A 21,785-nucleotide genomic window follows, 5' to 3' on the forward strand; every position below is an offset into this window, starting at 1 on the left:
GGCCCAGTCTGAGGCATCTAGACAGTGTGATCAGTGGCTGCTGCTCTCAATGTAGTCATTTCTGTGCAAAATGCCCAAGGATCATTGTCTTGTGAGGAGCTGCACAGATTGTGGTTATTTTTGTCAGTCAGCCAGGGAATCGTAGGTCTCAGAGCTGATGCTCTGCTGCTGAAGTAATAGCTGTGCCCGGGGACAGGGACTGTCATGGCAGTGGGGTGTTAGTGTTGGGCTCTGAGAGGAGCCCTCACCCAGAACTGACACAGGGGTTGGTAGGCAGCTGCTTTTAGTGAAACTGCCAGCCTCCAGAGCACCCTCTCTGGGCATGCCCTGTGCCCTGCGGGAGATCGCTTGCCTTTGTTGGGGTTGGGTAGCAGGTGAGAACACTTCTTGGGCTGGAACTTCCTCCCTGTGATGGTGACCTCAGTGTTCTTCAACTTTGCAGAAAACAGAGCAGCTTTAAGAATAGATGTGTGGATACTTGAGAGAGAACGTAAATAATTTACAGCCTGCCATATCTACCATTTTGTCCTGGAAAGCCTGCGATCCCCAGGCCGAGACCAGGGCATCCTCTGTTGCTCATGCTCTAGGCTAGAAGTCTAGGGGAGGAGAAGGGAGTCTGGTTTGAATGGGGCTGCCTGGTGAGGCACTGATAAATTGGGCGTGTGGAGGCCCACCCCCAGAGGCCGTTTGGCCTCCGAGAGGACCGTCTTCTGGGGGCAGTAGGAAGCGTGCCCTTTCCTTCCATGTTGTGGGTGATCATGGATTCCACTTGCTCATTCCAGGTTTATCTGTTTCTCTCCCTCTTGCTGCTCTTCATGCTGAGGGCTTTCAATAGAAACTAGCAGGGGGCTCATCCCAGAGATGGTTATGTCAAGACTACATGGGACCTCTAGGGAAATTGGAAATGTCACTCCAGATCTTATCAGTAGAAGACAGTGCCCTGCAAACCAGGCCACACTCATTCCAGCCACAGTCTCTTCCTCAGCACTGAGGCCCTGCCTGCTGTGTGCCCCTCCTGACTGAAGCTGTCTGAGATGGTTGGGAAAGACGGACACCCTGACCCAGAATGTGGATGTTCATGGGGTGGCGTGTGGCCAGCCCTCCTGCCCAGCTGGTAGAGCAGCTGGCCGTCTGCCTGCAGAGCCACTGGCTGCCGGGCTCACTTTTAGCCGAATGTGGCTAAAGCTTAGACTGGCTGTGAAGCCCACTGTATTCTGGCTGTTTACTGCTGGTATTTGGCAAAAACCATTCAGGTTTGGATTTATGTCCTCTCTGTGGGCTGGCTGGGCAGATTGTCATGTGCCTGTGAGTCTGTCTGAATGAAATCAGGCCAGGCCCAGCATCGGGGGAGAGACTTTTCGTAAAGCCGTGAAGAGCCCACAGCACCGAGTCTGTTCTCTCTTCCCCGCGTCTCGTGTTCAAGGATGTGGCTGCTGTGTCAGGAGTTTGGGAAGGACTTTTAATCGTTTCACAGGCAGGCTTACTCTTTAACCTTGTGCACCAGTCCCCGTGATCCTGAACTTCGACGCGGAATGCCAGAGGACCAGCCAGGTTCAAGAAGAAAATGAAGTTCTGCGCCAGAAGGTTTGTTCTGAACAATCTTGCTGCTTGGGAAGTGCTTCTGCTTCTCGTGTGTGAGATAGGGTAGTGGCAGTGGAGGGCTGATCAGTACTGGAAAGCACTGATGTCAGAGGAGCGTGTGTCACCAGGGAGTCAGTGTTGGGGATTTGGGGGCTGTAAGAGTCTCTGAAAACCAGATGCGAGGTTCATATTATAAGTCATGTGTGTAGCGTGAACAGCATAGTAACAGTAATGAACTTCGAAGAGGAAAAGACTGTATGTGCTCATGCCTTACGACTAACCTGTTTTCATGTCTATTTTGTAACCCGAGTCCTTTTCCACGTCTATATTGTTTACAACCCAGATATAGCTGTTCTGCTCAGCTCTGTGTTTCTCTAGTCTGGTAAAATGGCAGAGCCAGGAGACCCACGTTTGCTTTTACATTTTGTCTGAGGATCATTTTTCTGTCTGGAAAGTAAGATATCCTCAGAAAAAGGAGAATTATAAGCTGTTTAGTTTTTAGAGTTTTTAAGATTTTTGGGTTTGGGTGTGTGTGTATAGTTTTCTTCAGGCAAAAGATGAAAAATGCTGAACCTGTTACCACCTACAAACATAGCTTCCTAACCTTCCACACAAGAGGGGCCAAGTAAAAACTGAAACACCAGGCTTATGGCAAGGAAAGGGTTTCTATTTTTGGGTGACAGCAGCCAGGAGATGAGAGTGAGTCCTCAAATTTGTCGCATTTCATTTCAACTCCCTGAAAGAGGGGAAGCAAGGGGTTTTAAAGATTTATGAGAAGTGTGGCTGCTTGTAGATGTAGGGGGTGGGGGGTGGGGGGTGGGGTTGGAGTCAGTGGCCTTGCTGGTCATAGCTTTCCCACTAGCCTGTATTCAGCCTTGGGAGGCTGTATGCAGGGAGGAGGAGTTGATAAGGAAATTTGCAGGTAGGTAACCTTGGCTGTTTGTCTTCATGGCGATAGTGGCTTTTGGAGCCAGGGAGTAAGCAGGGAAAGAGTTTTTTCGTTTTAACCCCACATGTGCTGAGTATAATGTAGGGGAATTGATACATGAGTATGCTGTTGTTTAATCTCCACATATTTATGAATTTCTTAGTTTTCTTCTTGGAATTGATTTCTAGTTTTATTCCATTGTGATGCTTGATATGCTTCCAGTCTTCTTAAATTTATTAAGACTTGTTTTGTGGTCTAACATATGATATGTCCTGGAGAATGTGCTATGTGCACTTGAGAAGAATGTGTATTCTGCTACTTTTGGATGGACTGTGCTGTAAATGTTCATTAAGTTCATCTGATCTAATGTATAGGTTAAGTACAATGTTTCCCTTTGATTTTCTGTCTAGATGATCTCTCCATTATTGAAAGTGGGGTATTAAAGTCTCCTAATCTTATTGTATTGCTGCCTGTTTCTCCCTTCAGTAATATTTGCCTTATATACCTAGGTGCTCCTATTTCAGGTGCATAAATATTTACAAATGTTATATCCTCTCATTGGATTGACCCCTTTATCATTATATAATGACCTTCTTTGTCTCTTATTACATTCTTTGGCTTAAAGTCTATTTTGTCTAACATAAGTTTAGCTACCCCTGTGGAATTCTTCAGTCTAATTTGCCCTCTGGATGAGTAGATATGGGGAGGACTCAATGGATTTATGTAATGAGGGCTGGCACCCTGCGGTCACATCCCAGGGAGTGAGCACGGCCCCCCTGGGGACCATGTGAGGGACGCCGTGGTTACATAAAGATGACCTCTCTGTCATCAGTTGTCTTGACCACCTTTTGCTTCTGGGAAGGTAAGAGAAGTCTTCTTCCAGTTTCTAAAACTGTGGAACCTCTTCAATGTTCCATGGACCATGGGATACCTCTCAAGAATGGCCAGAAGCACAAAGAGAGGGCCTTGTCTTAGTTATGTTATTTAGCTCCAGGATTATGACATTTCTTCTTATCTTTTCTATTCAGCATCACTTTCTTCCAAGTGCTCCCTTCATAGTATTGCTTTCTTCAGGTTTCTCAGAGCATGGGGTTTCCTGTCAGATCTGGGTGTGAATTCCTGCTCTAATAAGTTCTCCCAGTGTAGACCAAATAACAACCTCTCTAAGCTTCAGTTCCTCATGTTAAAATCATGTCTTCCTCTTTAACGGAATGTTTGTGAGGTTCTTAGCATGGTGCCTTATAGATGGTAAACATTCAATGAGTAATATATATTGGTGCTATCATTGTGATTGTTGTTGGTTTTCTTCTTAGGTTTATTTCTTTGGGCTTGACTAAGAATCCTACTTCTCCCAAAATAAGCCGAAATTCAGAGAATCAAATACTCTCTCTAGAAGAAACATCTATTATAAGCGTAAGTAGATGCCACTGGAGGTTGCCTTGGTCAGAAAAACAAAAATAACAAATACCCTGTAGGTCAGCCACAGTTAGGCTCCAGGTAAACTGATCATCCTTTAAAATTTCCTTTCTTAACTGTTCACATGGCTCCAAGGTCCCAAGGAATCTATGTTAATCAGTTTGAGTTGTTTAGTGTTAACAAAAAAAAAACAAGTAAAAGAACTAGAAAGCAACAAGCAGACTGTGGTTGAGTTTATTCTCTTGACTTAGGTCTTGTGTAGAGATGGCTTGTGAGGAGGTTGGTCTCAAGCCTGAGTGGCTGTTCGTTTCATATCCCTTTGCTAAGAGTGTAAAACAAAGGATGGGGGAGGCAGTGTTGACCATCACAGTTTGTGGGAATAAAGTTGGAAAAAGGCCAGCCAGAGAATCTGGAAAGGTGCTGAGGTGACAGCTCCTGTTAAGAAGGCTCTAGATTAAGAAATTTCTCTCCATGGGGGCAGAGTAGGGGTTATTAATACATTTGCTATAACCTTGGTTGACCTTATCACTCTTGTTACGAAAAAGAGCCAGAAGATGCCAGTTTCTTTCCTGTCCAGTTTATCTTGCTCCAAGTTGCTTGAATTTTCAATAATTTCTGTTAAGAATTTTTGGTTGCCTAGTGATCATTTCCAAATACCTCAATATTTGTTACATCAGCTGGCTTAGTCATACACTTGGCCCAAAACAAGAGAGGGTCTTGTGTTCCTTTTTCCCCCCAGGTTGTATGTTGCATAAATATATATTTCTTTGTATTGCCCAAACATACAGTTGATAATGTTTCTAACACCAAGCGTAGGGCCTGACCTGCCTCATACTCATCACTTAGTAAGTGCTGGTCTCCTGCCCCGTAACTAAAGGGAATTGTTCCGATCAGATGAAGGAGATAGATGTCTGTCTACCTCCAGGTGACAGCTGTGGCAGGCTGAGGGGTGCAGGTGACCTGTCTTCTCGTGACGGGGACTAGAGAACAGAGAGGAGGGGTCCAGACTGCTCGTGTTTCACTCTTGCCCTTGCCCACCAGCTGAGATGGTAACATTTTAACTCCCTGCTCAGCACAGCCAGGGGACCCTTACCCGGGAGCTGTGGGTGGAGACGCTACCCCTGGGCTCCTGCTCCCTCCTGGCCCGGTGTCATGGCCTGGGCACAAATGGCAAGAGACTTCCCAGCCTACTGTCTCTCCCTCTAGACCGCTAAGGGGAAGGAGCCGGCGTGTGGGCCCAAGGACAGGAAGAGCCTCTTCAGCGGGCTGGCCACAGGGGAGTCCAGCTGGTCGCAGCACCGGCAGCAGCACCTGCAGGATCACGGCAAGGAGAGGAAGGAGCTGCTCTCTCTGACTCTGCAGGTATGGCTTGGCCTCTCACGCCCGCCACGCGGACAGCACGTGGCTACTGTGGAGGGCCGTGGGAAATGGAGGGGGCGTGCAGGGCCTGCTCTCACCTCTCTTGATTTCTGCTGCTGTGTAGAGCGTGGTTTTGCCTAAGTGGGTCTAATTGCTTGTGCTTTGGCTGTTTTGCTGATATTTTGCCTGGCTCCTCCATGGTCCCTTTTCCCAATATAATATTTCCCTAATTGGGGCCATAAGATGCCAACTGAAAGTGTTCCCACAATGTGGGTTCTGTGATTGAATTGGTTTGGGACCCCTTGCATACAGCGTCCTCCCCAAAAGTTAACTGTGCATGTTAATAGCAGCATGCCGCACGCTCTCAGTCTTGGCAGAGAGACACTTGTTTCCCTTGGTTTAACCCAGAATCCCCAAGACTTGCTTGATCACAGGAGCCTGTCTTCCTGCACCGCCTGAGGCCCATCTGCTAAAGTGGCGGCCCTGAAGGCCAAGTGCCCACACAGTGTCATACGGCAACCCAGGCCCTTGCCATGCTGCCCCTGAGCCTCCCCTTGCTGCTGAACATAGCTCAGGGTCTGTTCTTCCTGGTAGCATAAGCTGCCTCCATTGTATCAGATGCTCTGGATTGAAGACAACAAGCCCAAGGGATTTACTGCCTGTGTCTCTTGTGTGTGCCACCTTGTTGATCATTTATCTCCTAATTGGGGCTACTTGCCTATTTTAAAGGCATTTCTGCCCCTGCCCAGCCCTGTAGTGGTTCTGCTTTGATGGTAGTAGACCCTGACACTCCCATCTCAGATCCTTCTGTTCTGGCAGGCCCTGCAGGATTAAAGATGCACCTGAGCTCAGCCCCTCCCATAAGGCTCCTTTCTGAGCTCCAAGGTCTCTGTGCTCTATTTTTTACCATAGAACTGCTCTTCCTGTGACCCAGAGGAGCATCAGGAGCCACAGGGTGGCGGAGGTTGGCTGATGCCCCGGCCTGGGTTATGTCTGGGTGAGCAGATAGTGATGTGGCGGCCACCACTTAGTGCACCAGGAGGCGGAGACCAGGGCAGCTGCGGACCCCGGGGTGGCAGGGTATGTGGGGTGCCCTCTAGCGTCTGGCCTTGCTCTGCTCCGCTGCTGTCCTTGGGTGGCCATGTCTATGCCTGGCCCGTGGCCTCAGCCTCTCAGTCACCCCCTCCCAGGAGGAGGTGCTGGTTGGCATAGTGGAGTACTCGTGAGGGCCGGGCTTACCTCTGATTGACCCGGCTTCACATCCACATCCTACCCCTTGCAGCTCGTGACCTTGGGCAAGTTACTGACCTTCTGCAGCTTTCTGTCTTAGTTTCCACGGCTGTACAATGGCGTTAATGATGGGATCTCAGATGGTTTTGGGGAGGATTAAGTGAGAGAATCACTCATACTCACACGGCATGGGACACACAGTAGGCACTCACTAACTGGCTTCTGTTGTAATTGGCCTGTGTAGGCACTGTGTATCCTGAGCCCCATCAGCCCTGACAGGGAGGGGCGCCGGTGACCCCTCCTCCCTTAGCAGGGCCTATGTGAGGTGCAGGGTCTCTAGAAAGGGGCCGTCGGTGAAGCGGGCCCCTGCCTTTCCGGGGGTGAGTGGGCACTGTTCTGGCAGTTCAGAGCTCTCCTCTAGGCTCTGAGACCACAAGACCTCCCTCATTGTGCTGTGGCCTAGTGTTCTGGATATCCCATTGTGTGTCCCTGGAGGAGGTGAGGCCGAGCCCAGAGCAGACCCGTCACAGTGACTTGTCCCACTTTGTTTTGCACAGTGTGCAGAGAAGAAGCCTGAAGCCAGTGGCCCAGAGGGAGAGCCCTGCCCAGAGCTCCACGTGGAGGCGGCGGAGACGCTGACACGGGCCTCCACAGCAGGCCCTGACGGCGGAGGGGTCCACCCCGAGCAGCCATTCACTGTGCTGGGCCAGGAGGAGTACGGAGAGCACCACTCCTCCATCATGCACTGCAGGTGGGTTCGGGTGGGGGCGAGGCCCACCAGGGAGTACACTGACCGGGGTGAGGGCTGGTCTTTTCGGGCTGTGCCTGTGAAGGTGTGGCAGGCAGGAGGATGGGGGAGAACAGAGGTACAGATGGTGGGATGGTCCCAAAAGGACCGTGGTCACCCCTGAACAGTCAGAGGAGGGCACGGCAGCTGTCATCGGGGGTCCTGCTCAGAGCTGCTGTTGGCCTGGTAAACCTCTCCATCCTTTCTAACCATGGGAGTCTGAGCTTTAGGAACAAGTTACCTCTTATTTAACCCTCTCAGACTCACTCAACTTTAATTTGCTTTATGTGGGTACTTTCAGGTAAATATTTGACATGGTAAATATTTTACATGGTAAAAACCTGCCCTTTCATGAACAGACCCTCCTGGGGTGGACAGAGGGTCGGTGGGTTCCTTGCTTTGACAGCCCTGATGGGCTCCGGAGCTGTGAGGCTGGAGGCTCTCAGTCTCCAGAGCCTGCGAGTGCTGAGCATGGGGCCGGGGACATCTTGCCCACTGTCCTGTCCCCAGGGTTACCCACAGGGCTCGGCAGACAGTGGCTGCTTCATAGGTAGTTCTTGGACAAATGAGTGAGTGAATATTTCTGGAAATCGTCCATGCCTATCCTTGGTGTGTAGGCAATTGGCGATTATTTTTTAAAACAATTGGCAAGTCAGAACAGCCATCACCTGGATGTTAGCTGAGGAGGTGGCCGACTGAGGCAAGGATGCTACCAGCTTCCCTCTTTCTTTGGCCTTAGAGTGGACTGCTCGGGGAGGAGGGTCGCCAGCTTAGACGTAGACGGGGTCATCAAGGTGTGGTCCTTCAATCCCATCATGCAGACCAAAGCGTCCTCCATCTCCAAGTCGCCGCTGCTCTCTCTAGAGTGGGCCACCAAGCGGGACAGGCTGGTGAGTAACGTCTTGCCTCGTGCTCGCTCTGCGGTCTAAGTGACAAATTCCCCAGGGCTCTCCACCATCGCCTCTGGCACCACAGGCTGAGTTGAAGCAGCCAAGCTAGGCTGCCTCCCTTCTCTCTCTCATTGGGAGTTTGGGGACCACACATCCAAGACTGTCTCAGCAGGCTTCTGTCTGGGGGCGACAGGGAGGGTACTGGACTCACAAGAATTGAAATTAGACTGCGGTGGGGCCTGGAGAAAGCTCTCCGGTCAGACGGCACAGGCCATCTTCCTACCTGTGGTGGTCTGGTCCCCTCTCTATCTGCCCTGGGAGGGACCCGCTAACTTCCTGTTCTCCCCCATTAGCTCCTGTCGTCTGTCCGCGTTTCTAACAACCCACCACAAACATTCTCAGCGGCTCCCACCTGCTGCTGAGACCTCTCGCTGTGCCAGCCCCGAGGGAAGCAGCTTCAGCTGTGGGTGGTGTCCTGTCTCGTTACAGGTCTAACGCAGTCGTGTTAGGAGAGTCTTCCTCCTTCTGGACTTTAATATTTGCGATAGGATCTGTAGTTAAGCAGGCAAAGTTGATTTATAGTTTTTTTCTTTCGTTGTGTTCATTTTGAGGGGATCATAACAGGCCCCACATGGGGAAAACCTTATTTTTTTGTAATTTCTGACAGCTGCAGGAATTATCTGCAGGAGCTTCCCCACACCAGTGTGATTTGCCCAGTGAATGCCGAGGTCATAACGTGGGTGACGCTCCTGGGAACACCCTCAGACCTGCCTCTGGTGCTTTCTTCTGGCGGTACTCGTTATTACCTTTGAAGCTTTTCACCATTAAATCACAAATTCCTGAAGGCAAGGAGAGCTGCTTCTGCTTTTTCTAGAGGCCTCCACAGGCCCAAGCTGAAGCTGTCTCCAGAACACGCACACGGGGCAGTGACCCAGGCCCGGGGAGCACCAGGGCCGTAACCTAGGGAGGTGGTGGGGGAAGTCAGGAGCGAGAGGGAAGGTCTGGAACATCTGGGATTTCAAACGGAAAGAAAAGGAGGGCAGATCAGAGGGTCTTCTTTAGTCAGCTAGAACATTCCCACTACTGCACATCTGAGGTGATGCCCCTCTGCCATCCAGATTTCTTTTGTGATTCTGCTTGTGTTCAAGATCAGCTCTCATGTCTTTATTAGATTTCAAGGAGGTCTTTTTTAGCCAGATTTCACTGATCTACCTGGAGAAGTGCCGGGGCCTCACCCCTGCAGCCTGCCCAGACTGGTCCCTCACAAGAGGGGGCCTGGCCCACAGTGGTCCTGCCTGACCAGCCTGACCCCGGGCTGTTCTTCACACCTCCCACCCTTTCTCGTTCCAGCTCTTGCTGGGCAGTGGCGTGGGGACAGTGCGCCTTTATGAGACGGAAGCCAAGAAGAATCTCTGTGAAATCACTATCCACGATGATATGCCCAGGTGAGCTGTTGGCCGGCCCCCACTCACTGTGCCCTGTGGGCCTGGTCCTTTGCTGAGCCTCTTGCCCTGTCTCCTGTAGCAGGGCCCAGCCTCAGAGGCATAGCTCATCCTTCTTCTGTGGCGGGTGCAGTGCTGACCAGCCCCACGTGTGTTGCAGAATCCTGTCTCTTGCGTGCAGCCCCAGTGGGGCCTCTTTCATCTGTTCGGCTGCGGCTCTGAGCCTCACTTCTCAGGGGGACTTCTCGGCCCTGGACATCGGCAGCAAGGGCACTAACCAGGTTCCTGGCAAGCTGTTGCTGTGGGACACGAAAACCATGAAGCAGCAGGTACGGGCCCTGCCCCTGGGGTCTCCCTGGGGCTGTCACCCTCCCAGACTCTACTTCTGAGTCTTTTCACTCTCTTTGCTTTGGTTTCCTCAGGTTTTGATTTGTCAGGAAATTTGAGAGTTGAAGTGTTGAAAAGGAGTCCTACCCTGTTTGGGCAGATTGCTAGCAACCTAAGTCATTCAGAATTGTGCCACAAACTGAGAAGTCACACACAGCCTATTAGAGGGCCCCTGTGGCTATTTAAAAAAAAAATTTATATTTTTGTTTATCTGTAAAGACTTCATTTATTTTTGAGCAGTTTTAAGTTCACAGCAAAACTGAGAGGAAAGCACAGAGATTTCCTGGGTAGGCCCTGCGCCTTCATGTGCACAGCCTCCCCCACTGTGCACAGCCCACCGGAGTGTGATACATTTGTTACACTTGATGCATCTGCACTGACTTGTCATAGTGACCCAAAGTCCACGGTTTACATTAGGGTTCACTCTTGCTTTGAACATTCTGTGGGTTTGGACAAATGTGTAATGACACGTATCCCCCATGATAATATCATACAGCGAATTTTCACTGCCCTAATAATCCTCTCTGCTTCACCTCTTCATCCCTCCTCCTGCCTACCCCTGGCAGCTGCGGATCTTTGTACTGTCTCCATAGTCTTGCTTCTTCCAGAATATCATCTAGTTGGAATCACACAGCCTTTTCAGATTGGCTTCTTTCACTTAATATCGTGCGTTCAAGTGGTTGATTTTTTAGGAGACAACTGGAATCTCCTTCTGACTCCCTGTTAACTTAGAATTGCTTAAAAATTATAGCAGCAGCTAGAAGTAGTGAGGACACATGCGTATTCTTGAGAAGTGACAGCCGTGTGAAAGCTTGCTCATGGGGCCACGTGGCCCACCTTCCTCAGGAGCTGAGGACCTGTTCCCACCCAGAACAGTAGATGCTTGCAGCTGTGACCCGAAGGCCTAGGGAGATTAAATGATGTTTAAAGTCACCTCTTTAAAAGGCAGTGATGTTTCTTATTAAAGTTAGTTTTGGTGCTCAGAAGTGGTGTGGCCTTAAGTTAAACAGATTGTTTCCTGATGTTGCTGGACACTTGAAGGGTCCCTGTCTTACAGGTGGGCTGTGTTCTGAGTGTTCAGTTTGCCCCTCACTGCATCTGCCGGTAGCTAGAAATGGTGTAAATTCCCATCCGGAAGTCTCACAGGTGTCTCTAGCCCATCAGGGCCACACCCGAATTCTTGACCCCCGCGCCCCACCACGCCTGTTCCTCCTCTCGTTTTCCTCATCTTGGCAAATGCGTCCCACTGAGAAACTGTGCCTTTCTAGGCCCATCCTTCTCCCTCACCCTGCACAATCAATCCATGAGCAAACGTTGTCAGTTCCACCTCCAAGATGTGTTTCCAGTCTGACCACATCCATGCACTTACAGGGACACACCCTAGACCTGCTCTCTAGCGCCCCTCAGCGGACAGCTGCAGGACCTCCTACTGTGGCCACCACACCCTGTACTCCCCACCCCACCCCCCGCCAGGGGTAGGCAGACAGTGTAGCACGTCATTCTCCTTCCTGCTCTGCCAGGTTTCCCATCCGAATTCCCTCAGGCCCTGCATGGTCCACTCCTCCCCACGCTCCAGCCTCCTGGTACTTCCTGCCCTTCTCATCCTGCACCGCAGGCCCTTCCTGCATGCTGTCCCCTCTCCAGAGGGTTCTTAGCCCACTCTGTCTGGCAGACATCTGTCCTCCCGCATCTCTTAGAAGCTTTCCTGTATACAACTCAGTTTAATTAGGTCCTTCTTAATCTTGCTGTTTTCCTCAAGGCACTTACTATGATTTGTAATTTATGTTCACTTGTTATTTTAAAATTACAAAGTAAATATTGAATACATACAGGAGAATATTGGAATCATAGATATATGGTATAATGAGAAGAAAAGCAGTAAAATAAGCACCTATATACCACGACAGTTTAAAAATGAAACATTACCAGTATTTTTTGTGTGCCCCTCCCCAATCTCTGTCTCCTACCTCCTATCAGAGAGAACTGTCTTGAATTTTGGCTTATTATTCCATTAAATTTTTTAATTAATTAATTTATTTGTTTTTTGCTAGCTCCAGTTCTCCCTGGATCCAGAGCCCATTGCTATCAACTGCACAGCCTTCAATCACAATGGAAACTTGCTGGTCACAGGGGCGGCTGACGGCGTCATCCGGCTGTTTGGTAAGCAAGTGTGCTCGTGGCAATCCTGGTCCCCTCCTTAAATGGCCCAGGGAAGAGAGCTGGGTTTTTCCCGCTGGACTATAGGCTAGCAAACCCAATTCAAGATGCTCATAATAGAGATTAACTTTGGTCAGGGTCTGCTGTTTCCAGAACACCCTCTGTAATCACCTTGCACATGGTCAGTTTCAGTGGACGCAGGAGGGGTGGAGCTTAGCAGCCCATCTGTCTTGAGCTGTTCCATCTGAGTCCTCAGGCCTAAGTGAGATCCAAGAGGACAAGAGGACACATGAGAGTAATGCTGTCCTGTCCTCTTGGTGCGGCTAGTTGATTATAACATAAAAGCATTACAACAGTGTGCACTGGAATCATCTGGCGTGCTGTTTAAATATGTTCATGCTGCGCCTGTCCCAGGAGACCCAGAGTCGGAGGGTCTGGGATGGGACTAGTGACTGTGTCTTTAACAGATCCCCAGGGTGCCCTGGTGGGAAGTTACAGAGGCCTCCTAGGAAGGACTTGTGTGTCCTCCTAGACATACGGGCTCTGCCCAGGGATTGCTGAACCTTACTTATGACCTAGGGAAAGAAGCTGCTTGTGAGGCTCAGGGGCAGCCTGGCCTCTTCGGCAGGTGCCTCCTGTCATGGGCAGATGCCTCCCCAGGGCCCGGGCGGGAATCTTAGTGGCGTCTGTTGCCTCAGATATGCAGCAGCACGAGTGCGCGATGAGCTGGAGGGCCCACTGCGGGGAGGTCTACTCGGTGGAGTTCAGCTACGACGAGAACACCGTGTACAGCATCGGCGAGGACGGGAAGGTGGGTGAGCAGGGTCTGGATCAGGAACTTCCCTCCCTCTGGCTCAGGCATCTGAGATTCCAGAGCGCACCAGAATAGCATGATGGGCTGGGTTTAAATCCTGACCATAGCTTTTACTAGCTCTGACCTTGAGCCTCTCTCTACCCTGTTTTGTTGTCTGTAAAACAGGGATAATAAAAGTGACCAATCTGAGGGGATCTTTGTAAGATTTAGATGAGTTCAGTGTGCATTGGCCATTCTTATGAAAGAGGAGTACCCACATCCTTCCTCCTTGTTGTAGCAAAGTGACTCATCCCACTGTAGATGGAGCGGTGGGGTCCGGATTTGGGGCCAGGTTGTGCTGCCGTGAGCGTGATTGTTGGATGGTCACAGCATGGATGTCTCAAGTTTGCCAGGGGTAGCTGCATAGGCCTGAGCAGAGTCAAGAATTGTAAAAAGGAAGCTGGGGGAAAAGGTAAAACTAAGTGCCCCCTTGTAGATTTTCTACAGGGTGGGGCAGACAGAGGTGGGAGACAGACTTGCTGTTCATGTATGCTCTCCTGGACCTTTTGGATTTTATACTATCTACCTGTATCATCCTTTGTTCATAGGATTCCTTCTATGGTTTTGTAAGTTCTCCCGGTATCCTTCCTTCCTAGTTACAAGAACCAATAAATCCCATCTCCCATGTTTTGAGTTACACTTTTCTAATTTCCAGCCAAAAGGGCCCTAACAAGTTTCACAGAGATCTCCTATGTGGCTTAGCAGGGAATTTGGACCCTGTGGCCACCACTCTTGCTGCACCAGGGCAGAACCGTCTGACTTATTTCACTTAGAATAATGCCCTCGAGGTCCATCCATGTTGTCACAAGTTGCAAGATTTCATTTGTTTTTATGACTGAATAATATTCTATTGTGTGTGTATGTGTGTGTGTATATATACAGATATATACATACATACATATATATATAGACACCACACTATCTTCATCCATCAATGGACATACGTTGTTTCCGTATCTTGGCTATCGTAAATAATGCTGGAATGAACATGGGGATGTATATATGTTTTTGAATTAGTGTTCTTATTTTCCTCAGATAAATACCCAGAAGTGGAATTGCTGGGTCATGTGGCTATTTTTAAATTTTTGAGGATCCTCCATACTGTTTTCCATTGTGGTTTTACCAATTTACATTCCAACCCACAGTGCAGAGAGTTCTCCTTACATCTTGGTTTCTGTGGCAACTTTGAGGCACTCTCCTGAGGAATCCTGGGAGTAGAGGGTAAGCTGGCACGCTCCCACCTCAGCTCTCCCACGATGTTCCAGTTTGGGCCAGAAGGGGAGGTACCGGGTATAGGAGGAAGTGCAGAACTTTGTGCCAATCCCACAGGGGAGGCCGTAGACCTCTGACACCTTCGCAGTCTCCTCAGACTCCTCATGGATTTGATCCCATGTCAGGAGGCCTCTCTCCTCCAGACTTCCTAACAGGAGACAGTGAGCAGTCAAGACTGAGCCCTGATAGAGCTGGGCAGACATGGGCTGGAGGGAGCCTCCAGCACCCTCTGCAGGCACTCATGAGGTCTCCTGTCACTACCCTCCACCTGCCAAAAGGGCCCCCTCCTCCTCCTCCAAGCCCATCTCAAGAATCACAGCTCAGCTCATCAAGCATTCCCTGAGATCCCCCTGTGGGGCTGATGTGATCCAGAGCTCCGGGGCACAATCTTATATGAAACACCATCCTTTCCTCATCTTCAGGAGTGGGCCTTTCCACATTTAATGTTTCTGAAATGAAGATGCATTTTACATGTGGTAGAGAGAAGAAATGTGGAAAACAGAATACCATGAGGCAGGGGCTGTCCTAGAGGGCCTGTCAAGAGGCCGTAGGAGGATCCAGAAGGGAGGACTGAAAGCCGTCAGTGATGGCAGCTCTGCACTCTTCACCTTCAATGTCCTCAGCACTTATGGACTCACTCGGTTCATCATCACAGTTATTAACCAGAGTTGTAATTGTCTGTTTTCTTGTCTCTCTCTCCTGTTCGCCTTGGGTCTCTGGGAGGCAGAGGCATGTCTTTCTGCTCCTTGTATTCTCGATACATGCCATATGGAATACAGCAAGTGCTCAATGGGTTTTTATTAAAAAAATGAATGAACGGATCAATGAATGAATGAATACTTGTATTCTCTCCCTCAACAACTAGACTGCAGGCTCTGAGGATGAGCTTGTGTTTTTTTTTTTTCCCCGCTTCTGGTGTATTTCTCACCTTAGGGCCTTGTTATGGTGTGAACTGTGTACTCCCAAAAGTCATATGTTGAAGCCTTAACCCCCCATACCTCAGAATGTGACTGTGTGTGGAGACAGAACCTTGAAAGAGGTGATTAAGTTAAAGATGAGGTCTTCAGAGTGGGCCCTAATCTAATCTGACTGGCATCCTTCTAAGAATAGAAAATTAGAACAAAGAGAGAGACACCAGGGATGCACATAACCAGAGGAAAAGGGATGTGAGGACACTACAAGAAGGTGGGCATCTGCAGGGAAGGAGAGAGGTATCAGGAGAAACCAACCCTGCCAAAACCATGATCACAGACTTCCAGCCTCTAGACTGTAATAAAATACATTTCACTTGGTTAAGCACCCCAGTCTTTGGTATTTTGTTATGGCAACCCTAGGAACCTAATAAATGCCAGTACACCACACCCAGACCCAGGGTCTCCTCAAGGTATGCTGTGGCCAGCCTAAGATGGCTGGCCACATCAGGGGCTGAGAAGTAATGTGAGTGGCCCAAATGTTTACCATGTACCTGAATTTCTGGCTTATAGAGGGAAGGTGAGCCTTACCTGGGATGGTGTTGTCCAGTAGAAAGCCCAGAAATCCGCCTACAAACATGTCCGTGGTCAGCAGCACCTGGATGACCTGGTCCAGTTGGAGAATCCCTAGAGTAGAGACAAAAGTGATGGGGATTCCCAGGGACAAAGGGCCCCACTGGATCTGCCCTTGGAGTGGTCACAGTCTAGAGGAGGGAGAATCACCTGTTTGGAGCTTCTCACTGTTCTTGTTCACCCAGTTGGGAACGGCAAGCCCACAGAAGATGGAGAAGCCAAAGACAAAAATGTTCCTGGATGAGTTCATGTCCACGTACTGCAGGAGAGAGGGCCCCGTGGCAGCCCACAACCATCAGCATCTGTACTGCATATCAGTCTAATATCCTCAAATGCCCCCTCCCCTCCCACCACTACCAGAGGTGGGGAGCGAGGCTGGACTCAGAGTGACACATGCTTTCAGCAGACAAGCCAGGCCCCAATTCCCACTTGACCTTGGGAGTTGAGTGGTTTACATAATCCAGTTCAAGCTGATGCAATTTCTGTTTGTCAGAAGTTTGGATGCTTCTGGCTATTTATTTCTTCGATTTAGGGGCAAGGGTGGTTCCTGAGACCAAGGATCCCCTCCTCTTACTCACCCCTGCCCCAGCCCTGTTCCATTCATCTCAGTCCCCATGGGCTCCTTTCAGGGCATGCAATGCTGCTCCTTTTCCAAAGCTGCCTCGCCTCACCTGCAGATTGGAAATTCCCACAGCAGCGATGACCCCGAACATCACCAGGAACATGCCTCCGATCACAGGTGTTGGGATAGTTGCAAATGCAGCCCCAATCTTCCCAAATACTCCCATCAGGAGCAGCACACAGCCTGCAGCAACAATCACCATTCTGCTCCCCACCTACAGTGCTCAAGGAGATGGAGGACAAGGAGCTCAGCACCAGCCAGGCCACATGCCCCAGAGGTCTCTGCCCTGCTCCCAGGACAACTGAAACATCACTCCAGTTGATTTGAGAGAACAGCACCTCCCAACCCCAAAATGGCCCCCCTCTGCTCCCACATGGGGTTTGAGAATGTATAAGGATATGACCTTTGATCCTGGCCTCTGCCCTCACCTCTCAACTCTGCTGTGCTCACATTTGTTTTCAAGTCCTGACTTAAATACTCCTCCTCTAAGAAGTCTTTACAATGGACCAGAAATTCTCTCTTGGGGAGGCATTTCTCCCATGCTTAAGAATAGAGGTTTGAGAGCCAATCCAAGCTCTGTCTCTAACTATCTGTGTGACTTTAGGTACATTACCTAACCTCTCCAAATGTCAGCATCTACATTTATCAAAAGGGATTAATAATGTTTACTTTGCAAACTCATTGTATGAGGCCAGTACTACCCTGATACCAAAGCCAAATAAGGACACTACAAGAAAATAAAACTACACCCAACATCCTTGATGAATGTAGATGTAAAAATTCTCAACAGAATATTAACAAACCGATTTCAACTGCACATTAAAAAGATCATACACCATGATCAACTGGGTTTTATTCCAGGGATGCAAGGATGGTCCAACATCTGCAAATCAATCAATGTGATACACCACACTAATACAAAGAAAGATAAAAAATCATATGATCATCTCAACAGATGCCAAAAAAGCATTTGATAAGATCCAACATCCATTTATGATAAATATTCTCAACAAATTTGGTATAGAAGGAATATACCTCAACATGATAAAGGTCATATGTGACAAACCCACAGCTAACATCATGCTCAACAGTGAAAGGTTGAAAGCTTTTTCTCTAAGGTCAGGAAGAAGACAAGTGTGCCCACTCTCACTACTCCTATTCAACTTAGTAGTGTAACGACATAGTACTGGAAGTCCCAGAAAGAGCAATGAAGTAAGATAAAGAAATAAAAGGCATCCAAATGAGAAAGGAAGAAGTAAAATTGTCTTTATTTGCAGATGATATGATCTCATGTGTAGAAAATGTGTAAAAAAGACTCAACCAAGTAACTGTTAGAACCAAGCAAAAAATCAGTAAAGTTGCAGGACACAAAAGCCAACATACCAAAATCAGTTGCATTTCTGTACACTAACAACAAAATATCTGAAAAAGAAATAAAGGAAACAATCCTCTCACAGTAGCATTAAAAATAATAAAATACTTAGGAATAAATTTGACCAAGGAAATGAATGATCTGTACCCTAAAAACTATAAGACTGATGAAAGAAATTGAGGGAGAGACAAATAAATGGAAAGATATCCATGTTTACAGATCTGAAGAATTAATATTGTTAAAATGCCAAAACTACCCAAAGCCGTCTATAGATTAAATGCAATCCGTATCACAATTCCAATGACATTTTCCACAGAAATAGAAAATAAAATCTTAAAATTCATAGGTAACCACTAAAGACCCTGAATAGCTGAAGCAATCCTGAGAGAGAACAATAGAGCTAGAGGCATCACAATTCCTCATTTCAAACTATACTGCAAAGCTATAGTAATGAAAACAGTAGGGTACTGGCATAAAAATAGACATGTAGACCAATGGAACAGAATCAAGAGCCAACAAATCACCCCTGCCTATACAGACAACTTATATTTGACAAGAGAACCAAGAATACTCGATGGAGAAAGGATAGTCTCTTCAATAAATGGTATTGGCAAAACTGGATAACCACACACAGAAAAATGAAATTGGACCCCTATCTTACACCACTCACAAAATTTAACTTGAAATGGATTAAAGACTTAAATGTAAGACCTGAAGCCATAAAACTCTTTGTGGAAAACAGAGAGAGAGCTCCTTGACATTGGTCTCACCAGTGACTTTTTTGGATATGATAGCCAAAGCACAAGCAATTAAAGTGAAAATCAACAAGTGGGACTACATCAAACCAAAAAGCTTCTGCACAGCAAAAGAAACAATCAACAAAATGAAAAGACAATCTTTGAAATGGGAGAAAATATTTTCAAACTATATATCAGATAAGGATTTAAAATGCGAATGTATAAAAGACTCTTACAACTCAATAGTAACAAAAAAAGTGATTTAAAAATGGGCAGACGAGGTTGGTGTCAAGATGATGGTGTAGGCAGACTCTGAACTCACCTCCTCCCACAAACTCAACCAATTTACAACTATTCTTAGAATAATTACTCCTGAGAGAGCACTGAAAACTGGATAAAAATAACCCCAGCAATAGGGAACCATCCTGACAGAGATGGAAGAGGCAGAAATTCTTTTCTTGGGAGAAAAAAGGCTACTTTTGTGAGCCACAGAGCTTCATGGCTGGCTGGGAGCAATCCTAAGGTATGAAGCCTTGCCTGGAGGAGAGGGGAACCTGAGTGAGAGATTGATGCCACTATAAGCATTCTTCGGACTCAGCACAATTGAGACATGTCATAATATTGGGCTTTGCCAGCTATTAACTACAATGGAGAATACCCCCCGAATAGATATCAGACATAAGCAAAAAAAAGTCAGCTTTTAAGAGGCCCACACACAAATTCACCCATTTCAGAAAGCAACCTAAAGTCACCCAGAAAGAAAGGTGCACAGTCTTTTCTTGAAAGAGACTCAGCTGATAGGCTCTGGGCACCTCTTGGTGAGAGGTGAGAGCTCTTCAGGGACTGAGACATTGGTTGCAGCCATTATTGTAACCTAGTACAGGCATGCTGACACACACTGGCAGATACCATTGGAGTTCTTCCCCTGGCCTCTTGGCCCAGGGGTCTGCCCCACCCACTATGGCACTAATTTAATACAGCTCAGCCAGGGCAGGCAGCCCACCCTAGGGACTGGCCTCTCCCAACAGCAAGCCCTTGGGCAACTTCTTGGCCTGCATAGACTGGGTCCCTGGAGCCTCTGCAGGCAGGCAAGTGGGTCTGCCTCTGCAGGGCAGGGTGTGTGCAGGTAGAGTGTGTGGGGGCCTCTGCAGTGGTACAACTGGGTCTGCTTCAGGAGGTCAGGACATGTGCATGGACCAGGACTGTGTTTACAGTGTGTGTGGACCTGTGGGGCATGGGGCTTGTCAGCAGCAGAAGACCTGTGCTTCTTAAACAGCCACATAGGGGACCAGCCCCACTTCCAAAGCCTGAAACAATTGGTTGCTCCTATGCCTGGGGCCAGCCCCACTCAGCTACAATCCTGAGACAGCTGACAACAGCTTAGCAGGCCAGTGGCCTATATAAATTGTAAGCCCCTGAGCCTAGCAGCCAGCCACACTGGGGGCCTACTCAATTGACAGAAAAACTTCAACAGTAATGTGCTATTATACATTGTACCCAAATGTGCTGGGGCTCCCCAAACCTGAAAAAGTGCCTGAAGGGTCCATAGCAACCACATGCAGCTGATCATTACAACCAGCTGGCAGGGGGGACAGCCTAGCCTCCCTGCCACAAAAGAAGGACACACGTAGCTCACACAGGGGACACCCCTGTAACATTTGGTACTGGTGACAAGAGGGAAGCAAACTGCTGGGCTTCATGAGGCATCTCTTACATAAGTCCACCTCTCCAAGATCAGGAGACATAGCTGACCCACATAGTATATATATACTTATATATATTATAATGTATATTATATATATATATTATATATATATATAAGTACATAGAAAGAAGCAAAACAAAGAGGCAAAGGAATACTTTCCAAACAAGGGAACAGGAAAAGACCCCAGAAAAATAACTAAATGAAACAGAAATAAATAATCTACCTGACACAGAGTTCAAACAATAAGTCATAAGGATATTCACTGATCTTGAGAAAAGAATGGAAGAACTCAGTGAGAACATCAACAAAGAATTGGAAAATATGAAAAACAACCAATCAGAAATGAAGAATACAATACTGGAAATGAAAAATTAACTGGAGGGTCTCAATAGTGGAGTAAATGATACCTAAGAATGGATCAGCAAGCTGGTTGAAAGACTAGAGGAAATCACCCAAGCTGAACAGATAAAAGAAAAAAGAATTAAAAAGAACAAGAATAGCCTAAGGGAACCCTGGGACAACATCAAGCACACTAACATTTATATTATAGGTATCCCAGAAGGAGAAGAGAGAGACAAAGGGTCAGAGAATCTATTTGAAAATGTAATAGCTGAAAACCTTCCTAACCTAAGGAAGGAAACAGACATCCAGGTACCAAGCACAGAGAGCACCAAACAAGATAAACCCAAAGAGGCCCACACCAAGACACATTATAATTAAAATTTCCAAAATCAAAGATAAAGAGAGGATCCTAAAAGCTGCAAGAGAAAGGCAAGAAGTGACGTAAAAAGGAAACCCCATAAGGCTATTAGTTGACTTCTCAGCAGAAACCTTACAAGCTGGAAGGGAGTGGCATGATATATTTAAAGGGCTGAAAGGAAAAAACCTGCAGCCAAGAATACTCTACCCAGCAAGGTTATCATTCAGAATGCAAGGAGAGATAAAGAGTTTCCTAGACAAGCAAAAATTAAAGGAGTTTATCACCAGGAAACCACTTCTGTGAGGAATGCTGAAAGGACTTAAGTGGGAAAGAAAAGACCACAAAGAGGAATAAGAAAACTATCAAAAAATAAAAAAGGCAATAAAATCACTGGTAAAGGCAAAAATACAGTAAAGTTAGTAGGTCAACCACCAACGAAGATAATATGAAGGTCAAAAGACAAAAGTACTAAAATTACCTACTTCAATGATGAGAGGGTAATGGATATACACACACAAAATAAGAGGTTAGATATGATATCAAAAACAAAATGTGGGAGGAGGGGAGTAAAAGAGTAGAGCTTTTAGAAAGAGGTCAAACAAAAGAGACCATCAACTTAATATAGATTGCTATATACATAGATTATTATATATGAACCTCCTGGTAATCACAAACCAGAAACCTATAATAAATACCGAAATAATTAAGAGAAAGGAACCCAAACATAATACTAAAGAAAGCCATCAAACCACAAGGGCAGAGAGCAAGAGAAGAAGAAAGGGACAGAGAAGAACTACTAAAAC

The 21,785-nt window shown here is 47.5% G+C and overlaps 2 protein-coding genes across 6 annotated transcripts in view; one reads left to right on the forward strand and one right to left on the reverse strand.

The window, feature by feature from the left end:
- Positions 1 to 1,309: 1,309 nt before the first annotated feature.
- Positions 1,310 to 13,904, forward strand: LOC124244037 (WD repeat-containing protein 91-like). 2 transcript variants are annotated; one of them, XM_046670255.1, is made up of 9 exons: positions 1,310 to 1,584; positions 3,823 to 3,922; positions 5,132 to 5,287; positions 7,072 to 7,265; positions 8,041 to 8,191; positions 9,542 to 9,636; positions 9,794 to 9,962; positions 12,072 to 12,180; positions 12,876 to 13,904. In XM_046670255.1, exons 1-9 carry the CDS (start codon positions 1,565 to 1,567, stop codon positions 13,064 to 13,066), a joined length of 1,185 nt encoding a protein of 394 aa, XP_046526211.1. In that variant the 5' UTR covers positions 1,310 to 1,564; the 3' UTR covers positions 13,067 to 13,904. The 2 variants fall into 2 exon arrangements, with proteins under 2 accessions (XP_046526211.1, XP_046526213.1); XM_046670257.1 differs by lacking the exons at positions 1,310 to 1,584; positions 3,823 to 3,922; positions 5,132 to 5,287 and adding an exon at positions 5,814 to 6,364.
- A 138-nt stretch (positions 13,905 to 14,042) lies between these two features.
- The window catches only part of LOC124244034 (solute carrier family 23 member 1-like), a 53,740-nt gene continuing 45,997 nt past the window's right edge, over positions 14,043 to 21,785 (reverse strand). For all 4 annotated transcript variants that reach the window (XM_046670240.1, XM_046670241.1, XM_046670238.1 and 1 more), the window contains 4 exons: positions 16,518 to 16,682; positions 15,997 to 16,105; positions 15,805 to 15,900; positions 14,043 to 14,450 (listed from right to left, as the gene is read on the reverse strand). In XM_046670240.1, the coding sequence (XP_046526196.1) occupies positions 14,191 to 14,450; positions 15,805 to 15,900; positions 15,997 to 16,105; positions 16,518 to 16,682 (630 nt within the window). In that variant the 3' untranslated portion in view covers positions 14,043 to 14,190. The remainder of the gene's footprint in view (positions 14,451 to 15,804; positions 15,901 to 15,996; positions 16,106 to 16,517; positions 16,683 to 21,785) is intronic.

This window comes from Equus quagga, chromosome 8 (assembly GCF_021613505.1).
Source record: "Equus quagga isolate Etosha38 chromosome 8, UCLA_HA_Equagga_1.0, whole genome shotgun sequence".
NCBI lineage: Eukaryota > Metazoa > Chordata > Mammalia > Perissodactyla > Equidae > Equus > Equus quagga.